At 48.0% G+C, this 15703-nt stretch overlaps 4 protein-coding genes across 4 annotated transcripts; 1 reads left to right on the top strand and 3 right to left on the bottom strand.

The window, feature by feature from the left end:
- Positions 1-1231: 1231 nt before the first annotated feature.
- FIESC28_09736 (uncharacterized protein) lies at positions 1232-2689 on the bottom strand (the record flags this gene model as incomplete). The annotated part of the gene is made up of 1 exon (XM_031163872.1): positions 1232-2689. The coding sequence occupies one exon, from the start codon at positions 2687-2689 to the stop codon at positions 1232-1234; it is 1458 nt and encodes a 485-aa protein (XP_031012069.1).
- A 1352-nt stretch (positions 2690-4041) lies between these two features.
- Positions 4042-5666, bottom strand: FIESC28_09735 (uncharacterized protein; the record flags this gene model as incomplete). The annotated part of the gene is made up of 4 exons (XM_031163871.1): positions 4042-4419; positions 4471-5241; positions 5301-5539; positions 5588-5666. 4 exons carry the CDS (start codon positions 5664-5666, stop codon positions 4042-4044), a joined length of 1467 nt encoding a protein of 488 aa, XP_031012068.1.
- Positions 5667-13317: 7651 nt separating this feature from the next.
- FIESC28_09734 (uncharacterized protein) lies at positions 13318-14328 on the top strand (the record flags this gene model as incomplete). Its single annotated transcript, XM_031163870.1, has 2 exons — positions 13318-13983; positions 14044-14328. 2 exons carry the CDS (start codon positions 13318-13320, stop codon positions 14326-14328), a joined length of 951 nt encoding a protein of 316 aa, XP_031012067.1.
- A 258-nt stretch (positions 14329-14586) lies between these two features.
- FIESC28_09733 (uncharacterized protein) lies at positions 14587-15313 on the bottom strand (the record flags this gene model as incomplete). The annotated part of the gene is made up of 2 exons (XM_031163869.1): positions 14587-14733; positions 14786-15313. The coding sequence occupies 2 exons, from the start codon at positions 15311-15313 to the stop codon at positions 14587-14589; spliced, it is 675 nt and encodes a 224-aa protein (XP_031012066.1).
- Positions 15314-15703: the final 390 nt, after the last annotated feature.

The following is a 15703-nucleotide window of genomic DNA, read 5'->3' as shown; positions in this document are numbered from 1 at the left end:
GGGATGGCCTTGCTCGGATCTGAACTTGAAGGTGCAAAAAATAAATGAGCTAAGAGCCGATCAGAATTGATATGAAGCGGCTCGCTGATTTTGTCTCCAGCGTTCTCCCGCAGCTAAGCATAAGGTAGGTTCAGGTGACGGCCGAATGGGTGATGCCGTAGGGCAAGGCAAGACAATGCAGTAGTCGGTAGCGAATAGAATCGCTGCGCGCAGCTTTGCAAGATGCAGTACAATATGATCTGATTAAATCCGATGCGACGAGATAGATGTTGTTGAGGTATGCAGAAGCTAAGTCAGTGTACAACACAGCCAGGTCAGTTCAGCGTATCCAAGTCCACGGCGGGGACAAAACCCGGACCACCTACTGGGTAACAGAAAAATTGTCCTCCAAGGCTTAGGGTGCTAAAATAAAGTAGCCTGGCTGTTAGTCTAAGCTGACAGAAATTGCCTAAATTATTTTGTCTCTTAGGCTTTTGGCGGCCAATCTTTCTGACCCTGATGCCGGGCTCTGTTGTTCTTTCCCGTCTTGAAAAGGAACCGGTCCAATGCGAGCGGCCGAATGCAGAGTCGCGGGGTGCGGCGCGGCGGCACGTCAGTCCCTTCCTCCAAAAGGTGGATTGATTATCGATAAGCAGCTTGATGAGCAGCAAAATACGTAATCTGCAGGTAAACAAACGAAACAGTTTCCGAACTTGGCAAGTACTAAGGACTATAAGCAGCAGCGTAAAGAGAAGGAAGTATGGTGTATAATTGAATGATAAGAATCATGCCAAAGGCTCCGTCGTGAGTTGTTGACTGCTGATTTGGGGGCCGGGACGAGCTATCCCTAAGACTAGACGGAAACTTTATATCAATGTGTATCAAGAATCAGAATATTGACCTGCCGGGTAGGTAACAGAAGAATTATCTTCCAAGGCTTGGGTTAGTTATCATAATAAATTAACCTAAGTGCTGGTCGAAGATAACATAAAGTGATTAAGTCATTTCGTCTCTTATGCTTTCGGAGACTAATTCTTCTGATACCATGAAGCCTGCCAACTATCATATATCTAAGGCCAGGTTCTTATAAGTTAAACAGCATCAAGTCTTTATGTATTATCACAAGCACTATGGTGGCAGTGATACTATATATATTCAAACGTCCATTGCGCTATAAAGGTATATCCTCCAAGTCAAATTCCAAAATCCATTCTTATTTCATCCATAGTCATAAAAATATCATCAAACATGCCTAAGCCGCCATAAGCTCTAGCATATCCTTCATCCGGTAATCAAGCACCGGCGTCTTCCAGTCATCCTGCAGCAAGCCATATCTCTCCGTGGCGTTGCCCTTTGGCTTTCGCGCATTGAGTGCCCAGTATCCAAAGTCAGCATCCATCTCCTGCAGGAACCGCGTCAGATGCTGCCAGTAATTTATATCACCCACTGATGGCTGCACAGGGGCGCCAATCTCGCCAACCCACACCGGGGCGATCTGCTTCTCGAGGATGTAGGCCCAGTTGTGTCGCATTGTTTTCGCAAATGACTTGTAGTCACGCTGAAGGAACCGTCCCTCCCAGCTGCCCCAGCCAGACCATGCGTATACGTGCGCTGAGTATACTAATGTGTGGGGAGTATCCAACAGAATAGGACGCTTGCAGACACTAGACAGGTCGTTGGAAGATTCTGTTCCCTCAACGATAACGAGCCAGTCCTTGTTCATCTGAAGAAGTCGGTTGCCGCATCTTTCAGCAGCTGGTGCCCATTTGGACCATGGCATAGTTCCCCAGAGGCCGCGGACCTCGTTTCTTAGATCAACGCCAATGACAAGCGGGTTCTTGATATGTGGTAGCATAATCGCCTCCCAGTGCTGGATCCATTCTTCCTCAGTCTGCTTTACACGACAGATGGGACCTAAGTGATCGTTAGACCAACCCGCATCACAAGGGTTGGCACCACAGCACCAGGTCGCGCTGGTGACGTGGTTATTGACGATAACCGCAATGCCGGCCTTGGTGAGTGTCTCGACGATGGCGTGGAAGATATCCAGAGCTTTCAACCCTATCAAGTCACTGTTTGCGCGAAGGTGTTTCTCGTCAACAATCGGATTCTCAATGACCAGCTCATCGGCATAAGGTAACCTCACGCTGTTGAATCCAAGCTTTTTGATGGTCTTAGCAATGTCGTCGCGATGTTGGATATCTAATCCTCCGGTGACAAAGAACTCGTCACTTGCACCATACCAGTTCACCGATGCCATCTTGAAGCGACGACCCCGGATGTCGACGATATCCCGGCCTTGTGTCCGTAGAGGCAGAGTATAGTTGGTAATTTGCAGATGCTCCGGCGGCGGAGGCAACGGCTTATCACCGAAGCGTACGCTGGCAGCATCGGGGATCCAGCTTCGATGTAGCGCAGTCTCAACCTTCCATTGGTAGACATATCCGACTCCGAGGAATAGCATTGTTGCAGCAAGAAGAATCATGCTGCTTGGGTTACTCAGACAGCTACAATTCCGTGTTCGTGTCCTGGATGGTGTCTTGGCGTTTCCATATGGCTTTCCATCGTTGGCAAAGTGAACATGTCGTACAGGTTTCGTTATTCTCCTGGAATGTTTTATTTCGTCTCGTTGTTCATTCTCTCCGTCGATACTGCCAGCCTGCTCAACATCTGTCCAACCACGGAGTAAGTGATCCCGTGTGTCGTCCATCGTGCCCGGAGCAAGATTGGCTTGAGGTTAAAGTTACGTTCTGATTGAGCCTTATGGAATCCGTTCGATGTGAGAGATCCGGCCGTGTTTGGCGACCAATTCCAATTAAGACACGATCAAATTATTTGTTCCCTTTCGATGTGCTGGTTAGAGTCGGAGAGTCGCAATGTCTCACGCTACTATAACTCAAGGACGATGGGTGACAGCGAACAAGACCGAGATAACAGCCGGCATGATGACGGCTGTTCGGGAGCTATTTATTGTATGTCGAGCTTCAGTCATAGAACACAAAGATAACTATATCAAAGTGCCCGATCGCCAAGTCTCAAGGTAGTCTCATGTTCCGGCTCATCCGGAATAGAATGCATGGCGTTGTGACTAAGAGAGCGTGGTTGATGGAGACTGGCCGTGAGCTCATGCGACACGGCATTGGATAGAGACTTCAATTTCGTCATTGCCTTGGCTCGGGCTTAGTAATTGACTAATCAGAGTGCTTCATCTACTGCTTAATAGAGAGGGACGGGACGATATATGGAGAGAATTCTCCGTCTTGTGTTTTTTTTTTAAACTTGGTAACTTATGATTAAGTAATTGACCGCTATGAAAATGCTATGACTTGGCGCGTTGAATCATTCGCGGCGGCTGAGAAGTGAGACGTCAGACGCATAGCGATCCTTGGCATCTCGACAAGTCGCCGAACTCGAACACGACGATTCGTTCTCGCTTCCTTGCTTTATGAATCCGCAACATCCGGCAGGTTGCAGTCCATGAGCAATTCCCCATAATGGATTGGTAATTGCCATCCATCTCAGCCTTGAAGCTCTGGATCTACCGGTATGTATGGAATCATCTTAACTCCGCACTTCCGGTAGCCCTCGCCTATTCCCGCCGCCGCAGACGTAGTGTCTCGATCACCATTACTTATATGGAGTCACAGACTCATCATTGTACTCCACACATCTCTTCTTGCTCTCTAGCCATGAATCAGACGTTTCTCTCGGCGGGTCTCTTCTCTTTTCTTCTTCTGCCTTTCTTCAAGACTTGATCACAAATCCTCAACACCTTGCTGATGTTTTTTCAGATCGAATTTCGAACAAAGTAAATGCAGTAGCTGCAGGTGTCGTAATATTTCATCTATGCGATGCTGATGTGCCTTCAGTCGCTGGTCTTGATCGCTTCGAGAGTAACTGCTGATCGCGCGATACCAGGGTTCGACCGATTGTGGCTCGGTACATGTTCCGAGGGCTTGGATCGTGTCATTATTTTGGAGTTGATATAGATTAGAAAAGTATGTGTTTGGGTATATATTAGTTGCCCTGCTGGGGCTCATTCGTTGGTATGCTTGTCCCTCATTATGTTCGGTTCATTGCAAGGGGGTTCATCTCTTTGTTATATATCGGTAGTGGGTATGATTCCGTATCGTGACCCGTTGGTGGTCTGGGGCTTGAGAAGGACCTAGCTGGCGCATGATAGCGAGCTGTGCGGCCGAAGTAGTCTGGGGTTCTTCGTCCCTCCTCTGGCGACTTCATTGCTGGAGAGATAGGTGTTACTGCAGCGCTCGAATCTCTTGAGAGCATCTCGTACGAACGTGGCTGACTCTTGACGTCGACGCGCGCATCGACTGACACAAATTCCTTCTTGTTTTGGACAAACGGCTGCTTGATCAAGTCAATCCAGCCTTGAACCATGCCCCATCGCCCCAGGAAGAGGACGAGCCATAGGCCGTTGAGCTATGATGCTGTCAGTAAGAGATTCAAGACTTTGTTCGTGGGAGCACTTACCGCTAAGAGAAGAAGCACCGCTGTTACAGTTGCTTCGTTGATGACTAGGCCAGATGCCTTGTCAAAGCACTTCTCCTTATCACCCTTGGTAACGAAGAGGCATACGATCCAGTCTTCTGCCAAAGTAGGGTCGTCCGCAACCGACTGAACGACGTTGTCTTGGAAGACAAAAACCACAGAGAAGAAAATGACATCGGCAATGATGATCAATACAATAGCAATTCCACGCCACTGGAGAGCGATGACGCGGCGGACTCGTCGATAAACTTGTCGTGGGTTCATGGTCTTAACGCTTTGCGTGTAAGTGGGCAAGCTGGACCCCTCCGAAGAGGCACCATTATCAGACAAGGATGCCAAGTAGACCTTGATGCAGTACCCAAAGGTAGCGAAAGTGATGATGACAGTCAGTCCAGCAAAGAGCAGAAGCGGAATCCAGAAGTCAGCCAAGCTGTTCGCGTGATTGATATGGCATGTCTTGCCAAAACGGAACGAGACACCACTGAAGACGAGGGCCAAGACGATTCCCAGAATGGGGACTCCCCAACCAGCTGCTTGGGCAAAAATCATGAAGTTCTTGCCAACGAGAACTTGCCAGCAAATCTGAAGATGAAGAGACACCGACCTGAGAAACACCCACATGACGCCTGCCCAGCCTCCTAGAAGAAGGAAGGTACCAGAAGCGCCACAGACCTTGCTGCTCTGCATGCTGTGCGGTGTGATTTCGTTGTAGCATTGCTCTGGCTGTGCTGCGAGAGGAATGACAAAGCCCATCTACATCTCATAGCGTTAATCACTTGAATCGAGAACCTGCCGACAGTGTTTGTACTTACGTTCATGAGTAGAATGGCAAATGTCAAGCATATGCTCAAGTAATGCCGATTGGTTTTCTCGACGGGGAGGAATGCCCATGATAGAAGTAAGAAGACGCAACATATCTGGCTGCTAAGTGAGACCCAGTTTGCGACTGAAGTCAATGTCTCGAATCGTTCGGGGTAAACCCAGTCTGTCATAGGACATGGCAGGCAGCACTGTATGCTATCTAGTTGTTTGCAGAGTCGGCCATCGATAACTGCAGTTGTTAGAAACGATAACGGCATTCCGGAATCAATTCGCTTACATCCACCATCATCAGGAAATATCGAAGGATCATAAAACGGCGGGGGGCACATGTTGACCCCTAAAGTTGTGTTGGCCATGGTGAATGTTGGGTGGTGTTGATTGGATTAAACGGTGGGCTTCTTCTTCCGATCCAAATAGTCGTTACCAGCCGACAAATACTTCCAATCCAAGCCCGAGACGTCTGCAATTATCGAGTTTTGCAGTTTCCCTTCGATACCAGGCGTAAATGTCGATGTTGAAAATCAAGTGCGTTACAGCATAACAGGCGTTCCGTCAACAGTAGCTCGAAAGTGTGTGACGAGACGGCAGCACCGAGATGGTTTCGATGTGAGTACAGATAACAAAAGGTATGACGATAAAGAGATGCAGAGTGATAGGCAGAGTATACGTATACAAACAAGACTGGTCAAACAGATATGATAGCAACACTAACAGTGCAGCCAGCACATAAACTCATGAGACAACATATGAAGACGAGTCGCTCGCGTGGAGAGGTGGGCAGACGGGTCATATAAGCTCACGGAGGAGATCTGTGTATTTGACCAGGACCAATACCAAGCCTTCAGGACTGACAATGGGGAACGAGAACAAGACTTGAGGCGAGGGTGGAGGCAACAGGGTCTGCTTCTTTTTAAACACCCCTGCCATACTGGAGTCCCAAAGGGCTACAGGAAGAGTTTCTTTCTGTGCATCTGCATCTTGTCGGAGCACCCTGGATCAGTCATGGCATGGCGAGCCAGGACCAGGGTATGGAGCAGGGGCCAATAAGGCCTCGATGGAGACCGACCCAGAAGAGTTGCAGACGCTGAGACTACTGAGCATCATGGCTCGAGGTATCATTGGGGGAGTGGGCTGTGATGACAAGCGGGCACCCATTCGAGTAGGTGACAGGGGTTACTATACTTGGGAAAGGCCCACTCTGCCGTGCATCGCGGCCGTCGTAAGTGAAGGGTCTAGAGAAATGTTCCTGAACTTGAGGGCTTTTGGTGTGGTGCAGCTCTGCAGCAGTAAGCCAAAGTACCCAAAAAGGACGTACACTTTTCCTCCAGGGGTAGAAGCGAAGTTTAACGAAGCGAAGGTCCTCAAGTGGAGCAGCCGCTTTTCCAAGAGGCTGTGGTGCCTGGATCCAATGTGGAGGGCGGAGACTCAGGGGTCGTTGATGCATGTCTTGGTCGTCACGACATTCCCCTGTCACTTGACTCTTTCCAACTCTGTCGAGAGGACATATGATGATATTTTCGAACAAAGATGAATTACCCTTTGTCGATAATGGAGATAATAATCTTAGTAGCAGACTGCCACCAAGAACTAAGAGAAGTACTATAGGTATCAGGTAGCGGTGTTCTGGTCCGTCCCGCAGGTGACTGTGGCCCGTGAGTCAAGTTCGCCGTACGTACTCCGTAGATCTACAGCGGTCAGTTATCAACAAATGTACCTAAGGCAAAACAAACCTGTTGAGAATTGATTATTGGTGGTTTCTCAACCAAACAACACCTTGTTGTCTGTAAGTGATGCAGCAACATGCATCATGACGAGCCTTGCGATCAGACCAACCATTAATGTTTTCATGCTCGTGTTTCTCATCGATGATACATCAACTAGCCAGAGGTTGGTGGGGTACGCTGCCCAAGTTCAAATCGCCTTAAAATCAGCGCCATACTGACAAGAGTAGAGGAAAGATGCCAAGCTTTGTTATTTTCGTTCCATCCTGTAATTGAAAGCAGCCATACTGTCTTCGTCTTGGTTTTTCTTAGGCCTATCGACGGCTGCTGAGGGCTTTGGGACGCCCTTGTTCCGTGCAGATTTCCGAAACGTCACGTTTAAAGAACGAAGTCAAAGCGACGCTTGGTCTTGCTAAGATCAACGCAATTAAACACACGGAATCTTCAACAGACTGAGACAAAACCAGGTTAGGTAGGTTTAGCAGCCGCTTTAGCAACCCACCACCACCGCCGACCGTTAAAACTAGGGAGGGCCTCGGGACTTGGAGTCGACCGTGCTCTGTTTCAAACTCTGGCAACGCTGCAGAGATATGTGCGGGCTCGTCATGGAGCCGAGCTGAAACCTATTATTGAATTGAGCTGAGCCGGAGTGAAATGACCTACTGACTGAATTGAATTTGGGTGTAACCCACTGGTTCAGCAATAGAGCTCAATCGGTAACCAATAAGAGAAGTACCGATCTCGTAATCGCACAGTTTTCTGTGACTTAGTTACCTAGGTAGGACAATAGAGTTGGGCGGTACATAACAAATACGACGGTGTCATTCAACAGATATCAATGGTCGGCATTGTGTGCAAGTGCTGTGATGTCAACGTTGTCTTGAGTAAATCATCGTCGAGTATTTTGGTTCCTGTGTGATGAGCGTGAATTGCACAGGGATCATTGGATGGATTGAACTGAGATGATGGACAGACATCGATCTGGTGGGCCTTTCCTTCCCCAGGACGGCTAATCTGCCCACAAAATGTTTCTCCCACAGGGCAAGCGGTGGAGTCATGCCTTCCCTATCTTGAGTTCTAATTCTAGAGGCAAGTACGGATAATACAGAGTTACCTCCATGTTACTGCACTTACCATTTTTCAATCATCAAATAATTGTTGGCAGCAACACCAGATTGCCAATGCGACAAGAAAACCCTGCAAATGTAAGATTCTAATCAATCGCGAAAAAGCGTTACAGTCCATACAGATCAACGTATTTCTTCAACGCTTGCCATTTGACGGATCTCGAACGCCACCATCAAAGTAACAAAAGCCTGCGCGGTAGCCCTGGCCACTAATGCTCCCTCACTCAGCGATTGCTTCCATCAGCTCTCTTGGGGACGCGACAGCAGCCGACTCTTCGCCTTTTACTGGCTTCTCGGCCCTTCTTGGACTCTGGTCAATCCCTGCTCAGTCACACACACGGGCGGCTCCCTGTCCCTGTAGCCTTACCCTGGTCCATGTCATTCCCATTCAGGTCAAGTCGACCCTTCTTGTCTCTGGCTACTGATTCCTGTTGGCTGACACTCCTTTTGCCACTCAGGAACATCATCACCTTGCCGCGCCTTACAGCATCGCAACTCAGCTTCTAATTCGCGTCTTCGCATTTACACAAGCCAATATATCCACTATCACCAACTTTATCGGGTCCAATCGCTGCTGAGAACGTCTTTCCCAACCAAGTGTTACTCAGCTTTACATCACCAAGTATGGAAAGGCGCGCATAGTTAATACCTGTTGTATGCATATATTATCCGTCATTATCGCGGTAGCCCTCTGGCTCACCACTTTTCGGAACTGAATTTTTTCTTCGCGTACCACCAGTAGGGTACCAATGGCAGATCTTAAGATGCATGCCATATTTCATGAATCCTCCTGGTAAGCTTACATCTTGCACCTGCATCCACCACATCAGACCATGTTCCTGCTACACCATAACTTCACATATAACTTCCTAATCGATTTGTGGTATATCCGTATGCAGCCAAGTGTCATCATCATCACCATTGCATCGGAAATTGAAGACTCTGCTACGCCATCAAGGACAGAACAACTTACCTCGTTAGGCTTGTTGATGGAAATGTCAGCATACGTAGGTGGTACCGTGCCTTACGGATACATTCGATGCAGGTACTGTACACCATTGATGCATGCTGAGAGCCGGCCACTTCCCACCATCTCATCAGCCCGTACCTGGTTTGCAGAATTTGCAAACCTAATGGTGCGGTATTTCGTGGTTCCGTTTACAACCGCTTTTCGGTCCGTTCGTGCGACATTGTCGCCAAGTTCTCTAAGAGACGATGCAACCACCAGTGATCAAACTCAACTATTATCACATCGTTCTCATACAACGTCGTGTATGAGACTTTGGAGAAGATGCAGGAAGAAGCTGACAGTGATATCCCGCAACAGACCCGCTTGCTGCAGCTACAATGTCATTGGCAGCACGCAATTGCTAACAGATCGTATAGCCATCCACATCGAGTTGACCTTCTATATTCACTCTTGTCGTCCCCGCAATCCGTCCCCAGACGGCTCAGTTATCCTCATACCCGTTACTCTGGCTAGTGGCCATAAAGAACCACTACGCAGCAACTGAGCTGTAAGATCTGCGAATCCATCGCAAACCATGCCTCTTTCAAAGGGGAAGTTACATCAATACGAAAACCCACTAGACCACCAGAGGAACTCTCTGCATGCGAGTGCACTAGGTCGGTTCCGATGCCTGTTCAAGATGTTTAGTGAATATTCTCTCATTTCTCGCCCTGTATCCTGTGATGCTGTTAGCAAAGCAGTTTTCGTTGATACAGTTACTCAGAACCTTGCAATTCTTTCAAGGATCAACCGAAATTCTCCGCCATGAAGGTTTCGGATCCCCTGTTTGACATCTGCTAAAGACAGCAGATGCTACAACAATTGATTTTCCGGTATCGTTAAGGACTGGGAGTGTTTTGCTGCCCCGTTTGTGTGGCATGACACTATGCCTTAGTAGTGACTTAGTCAAAGGACGTTGGTCTGATGTGCCACACACCTGCAGCTGCGTGTCTCCTCCGGACCTTGCAGATAATCCTTCCACCTCCACAAATAGTGGGTGATGTGCCAATTCGGGAAGCGTCCAGGGGTTCAACCGTTGAGCGGTTTCGCAGGAAGCGTTCCCCGGCTCATCACATACAGCCAGCCGTACTGTACAGAACCGACAGTACATGCTATTAATTACAGCAACTTCAACATCAGGTAAAGGCCGACGCAACCATCGACCCAGCTGACGGGTAGGTTATGAGTTAAGCTACAGTAAGAAACGGTCTCTCTGTCTACAAAAAGGAATTTCTCTTGGCTACTACGTATCATATCCGCTCGACACATAAGAAATGCAATGCTACTCAGCATATCCACTGCTGCGAGGACGTTTATGACTCGAAACTGTTGCATCTTATTTCTTTTGTAATCTCTTCTCTCAAGCAGCTCAACGGGTACTGATAATGCCGTATGTATTAGCCGGAGTGGCACAGCGCGAGAGACCTTGGGCCAAGAATTCAGATTGTCTGCAGCAGTTCAAGCCAACACCGAGTTGGTTCCAAAATATGATTACCAGTATTATTGCAGACCGGTCAGTAGTCTAGTCTTGGTCGTATTCTTCTTTTGGTCCAACCTCCGGACCGGACAAACTCTCTTGAGCCTCTGCGGGCGGATTAGATATGGAGTATCTTAGATAATTGATCTGTACATCTTCCTAGAATAAAAAGCAAAGTGGACTTACATTAATCTTGCATTTGGAACGCGGACTAGAATATTCCGTACTAAAACAAGATTGAAGCTGAAACAACGGCTTGTAAACCAACTTGAAACTCAAGCCAGCCGCACTGATATTGATTAATTATGACATTGAGGTTTATGACACGGTCCTCAAACCCACAGTCGAGCTTTCACTCTTGGCTAGTCTAGCTGATGATCTGAGCCCGAAATTGACTCGCATATCCAGCTGTGGAGCATTATCAACCCTTGTTCGAGGAGAGGCTAGCTTCATCTGGCCCCAAAAACCGAAGGAAGATTAACCTCGATCATCTAGTGTTAGTACAGCACAATCCGTTCTGTGCCTCTGCGCGGCCCGGACAGCTAAATAGAGACTGGAGAACTTTGGTTTATTGACGGTTGCACACGATGGTCAACTAATAGACCTGTATTTTTAGACAAGTTCATGACTCCAGGATGGTGTTCGTCTGTAATTACCCAGGAACCAACAATCCTACGGGATAATTGGACGTGAGTCTGACCCCTGTTAATTCACTTAGTCGAGGATTCGAAAGGTTGCATTCTGAACGGATTTTGCCGGTCCGTATTGCGACCTAGGAGGCTCGGTCAGAGAGCCGTAGCGATATGATCTTCATTATTGATCGCTGTGGTAGCATTCAGTTCAATGCAACTCGAGGTTACAAGCTGATTGATAGAGGCTGCCAAAGAAGGTGTCACGGCCTTCTAGCCATACGCTCTAAAGGCTGGGCGGTGACAGCTGTAGATCCACGTTGGGCTTTGTCAAACTCTTTGAATTGAGGTGTTGTTTCACCGCGCTCTCCAAAGATCAAGGAACAGTCTGGAGTCGAAATCAGACTACATCATCGCGTTTCATCTCTTCCCAAGTAGCGCAGCATCGCTACTCCACCGCTAGGACGTCGTCGTCGTTTGCGTTTCAACCACATATCGTAGCGACTCCAGTTCAAGTAACCGAGACAGATAAGCAAGCAGCATTGACAGTGGGCTGAACCACGATACAGTTGCGGGTTCAAGGCCACGGACCCTGAGGATCAGTTTAAGGCACAGCGTCTTGGTATACTGTCAGACTTTCCAGTTGCCTTTTGTAGAAAGGTTTTCCGAACGGTAAACCGTAACCCGAAGTTCTGGAACCGAAATGCATCTCTGCCTTTCTCCCCGTGAGAATGCGACTTTGACACGCGGACTGCGTGATTTAGAATCCGATAAGGGCGGCCTTGAGCTTCCTCATACGACCACATTGACCGAGTGGGACTCGAAACCTTGCGGGCAGCACAGGGCTACAGGCTACAGGTTACGAGGCGCTCGAGCCAAGGGCAGAGCTCCAGAAGATGTTTGATACCCTGGTCCTGGAGTGAGTCAACTGGACTGGAGGGAGGTCTGGGCGGACGCAAAAGGTTGATCCTGAGAACTGTCCTGTCGGTTCCAGCGGGTGGTAGTCTGGCAGAATGGATTGCGTGAACCGCGGGAAGGATGCCGTGGCCGCTGGGTTGCGTGGGTGCGCCCGTGGATAGCAATCTATCGGCGACGAGAACTTTAATAAGATGGTGAGGGCCATAACGTTTGAGCCTTATACTTAGCATATCGGTTATTCGTGTGTATATCCATGGATGTAATCGTTGGCATGTCAGTGGATAACAGTCATAACGCCCTGTTTTATCGACCACTTGATATATCCGAAAATAGCCAAGAGTGTTCTGAGTTGCTGTAGTTTCATCGTGAGTGATACAGAAGTTGACACGTGATAAGTCGCAGTAGATCAGCCGCTGTTGTTTCTTCGAGATGCGCCGACATTGGTTGTTGAGAAGTCCATGTTGTGAGGTATCCGTTGTCTGAGGATGGATGTTCAACGGCAGAGATGTAGGGTAGTTAGCTGTCGAGATATCCATCCACGTGACCGGAGGTCAATATCTTGATTGAAGAGTAACAAACACGTATTTGTGTAGCTTAACTATTAGAATCAGGTGGATGTATTTGATTTCGATCTAATATTCTGATCGTAGTGTCTTGTATTGAAGCTCAAACATCTGAACAATGGATAGTGTTTGTCTTAACACAGCTACCCATCTAGACATTCTGTGTCAGTATCGATGAACCAAGTTGAGGCTTTAGTAAATGAAGGTCTATGCCAAATCTGTTGACAAATAAATAGTTCTTTTAATGTATTCGATTAAAAATCCCTTATATAAATCGTTGATTTGGTGATACTTCTTCTTTTGCCGGAGCAGATATACTTGGGTGGCTTGCCCCGCTGCTGTTCGCCATCGATTCTAGCTTCACACGGAGTCGCACAAATGACATAAACTCTGTACGCCAATACCAAACGCAAGCAACCAACCACCACTGAAAATCCATCATCAAATCATCAACAACCTGCTGTGCCTCTCATCCCGCAGCCCTTCATACATCACCTCGCGTCGGACTACAAGCCACTTGCTGCTAATTCCAATTCGCTCACAGCCAATTGACTCACATCATCATGGGCAAAGAAACTCCCCTCGTCTCCTCGCGACGACTCTCCAATGCTGAAGGGGATCCCGTCGCTGTTGTTCGCGTGCGAAATCTTCAAACGACTATCCAGGGACCGAAGGATGCTTGGGGGCGAGGCTCGAAGCAGCAGCCCTTGCTTATATCCGCTGAGGTCTCACTGACACATGCGTTCCCCTCATCGTCATCAGACGACAAGGTTGCTTCTGACACGGTTCACTATGGTCTTCTGAGTAAATCCATTCTCAGCACCTTGGACAAGTTACCAAAGTCGGCTCTGTCGTTGAGTGACGTCCTGAACAGGCTGTGGGTTGACCTTACTGGTCATCAATACACTGGTGTGAAGGATGCTTCTGCTGAGCAGACAAAGGCTTTCCTCGATACTAGCCTCATCCGACGTCTATCAGTCTCTTTGGTTCTTCCCAAGGCCTCGTTGATGGGCAGTGCTATCAGACTTTCTGGGTCTTGTCTCTTTGCCGACTCAGCCATTACCGCACGAAGCTTGGAACTGGGTTTGGAAGGAATCCGAGTGCCTACACTCATTGGAGTCAACAGCAATGAGCGAAACGCTAAGCAAGTTGTTATCACAAACATTCGAATCGACGAGTACCAAACAGCGCATGATGACTACGCTGTGATCGAGAGCATCATCGTGGATGTGAGTAAACTTGAAGTTGGCCAACCTATACCACTTATAAACTAACACCCGACTCCACAGGCTATGTCAGAATCATCATTCGAAACCCTGGAGGCTTTGGCGGCCAGCCTGGCCTTCCATATCGCCAGAGAACTGAGAACGAAGAGGGATGACTTCTACGGAGAGATCATCCGTATTGGTCTCGAGAAGCCCACAGCCGTGCCACTTGCGGAAGCCGCCTGCGTCGAGCTGACGGTTAGAACTGAGGACGTCAAGATCGAGGTGTCCAAGACCAAGGACGTGAGATTCGACGATACCAGAAACAAGGTCGCAAATGCCAAAGACAGCGGTGCCGGCAAGTCCTAATATCCGACTTGGCAATTTGGATTGAAAGAGCAATATTGGGAACAAAAAGGTGACGATGTATGAATATAACGATTGGGTCACAATCTACTTGGCATAGTATTTTGAACTAGCCAGTTTCTTTCAACAGTATACACATATTGTACATAAAGCAAGATAGCATTGATCAATAGTATAGCCTATTCAACATTTAGGCATACTTTTTTTGCAACCCGCTGTGCACAAAGACTTTTTGGCCGAGTTTGCTACGCCGTATCATACTCACTTGTTGACTTCCACTCCTGCCCGAGGGACATCTCCCTTTGTGATCTTGTGAACGAAGTCAGGATCTGGGTTGAAGAGCATCACATGGAGATGTTGGATGGAGTTGACAGATTGCAAACCCTGCCAGTTCTTGAACCAAAGGACCTAAACTCATCAGCCTCACAAATGATCCGCCACTAAAGGAAGAATGACCTACGTTTTCTTCAGGGACATGTTTCCGAAAGGTCCTTCCCACGAAATCATCAATCTCCTTCCTCGCCTCGTCTGTCAAATCGCCCGTCTTGGGATCCTCATCCAGAGCAAACTTTGTCCAGACCACAAGATGCACAATCCTAGGATCTATACCATACGGGGCATCGTTCCATATGATCTTGTAGTCATCCTCAAACTCAAACGGTCCACCGCGCGGCTTCACAGGAGGCGTCCATCCAAGACGATGCTCGAAGAGAAAGTTGGCGACACTGCCGTACTTTTGCTTGAGATGATAGGTAAACTGCTTGTAGCGGCGTAGCTCTGAGGGGATACGTTGGAAGAGCTCAAGGCGGTTTGCTTCGATGATTTCGCGGACTTCGTCCCAGTTCAAGATGTGATATTCATCGTCTGGCGTGGAGAGAATGCCGATATCTTTTGGTTTGGTGCTGAGGAGGAAATCGGGACATTCTTCCGTTCTTTGGTCCTCCGGAATGTTGAGGTTCCAGAACGGGAGAGTATCTGCGCTGCCCATTGTTGCTGACGTTGAGTTGGGATGAGCTGTGAGGTGACTCCTGAGAGGCGGTATAAGATGAAGTTACGGTGAGAGAGGAATTTAGGCAAGTCGCTAATGAACGCCAAAAGAGTGTTGATAGTCAAATTAATGAATATTTATCCGAGTAATGCGATAATTTGTTGTATGTTTACAATGTTGATTGGCTGTTTGCAGCTATTCATCAGATATAGAGGCTCAAGTGAGGCTGATTTGGCTGACGGAGGTTGGATTGATTGTCCTGTTCTCCACCAGGTTGCACCAGTCATGATGAGGGGACATGATAAGATAAACACAAGCAATTGTATGAAGTCTACATAGATATGACCTGCAACGTAGAAGAGACTATTTCACATAATTATCTACTGACTC

Source organism: Fusarium coffeatum (assembly GCF_003316985.1).
Source record: "Fusarium coffeatum strain FIESC_28 chromosome Unknown BRIP53273_contig_263, whole genome shotgun sequence".
Lineage (NCBI taxonomy): Eukaryota > Fungi > Ascomycota > Sordariomycetes > Hypocreales > Nectriaceae > Fusarium > Fusarium coffeatum.
The sequence above is the reverse complement of the archived record's forward strand: the minus strand, read 5'-3'. Positions and strand labels throughout refer to the sequence as shown.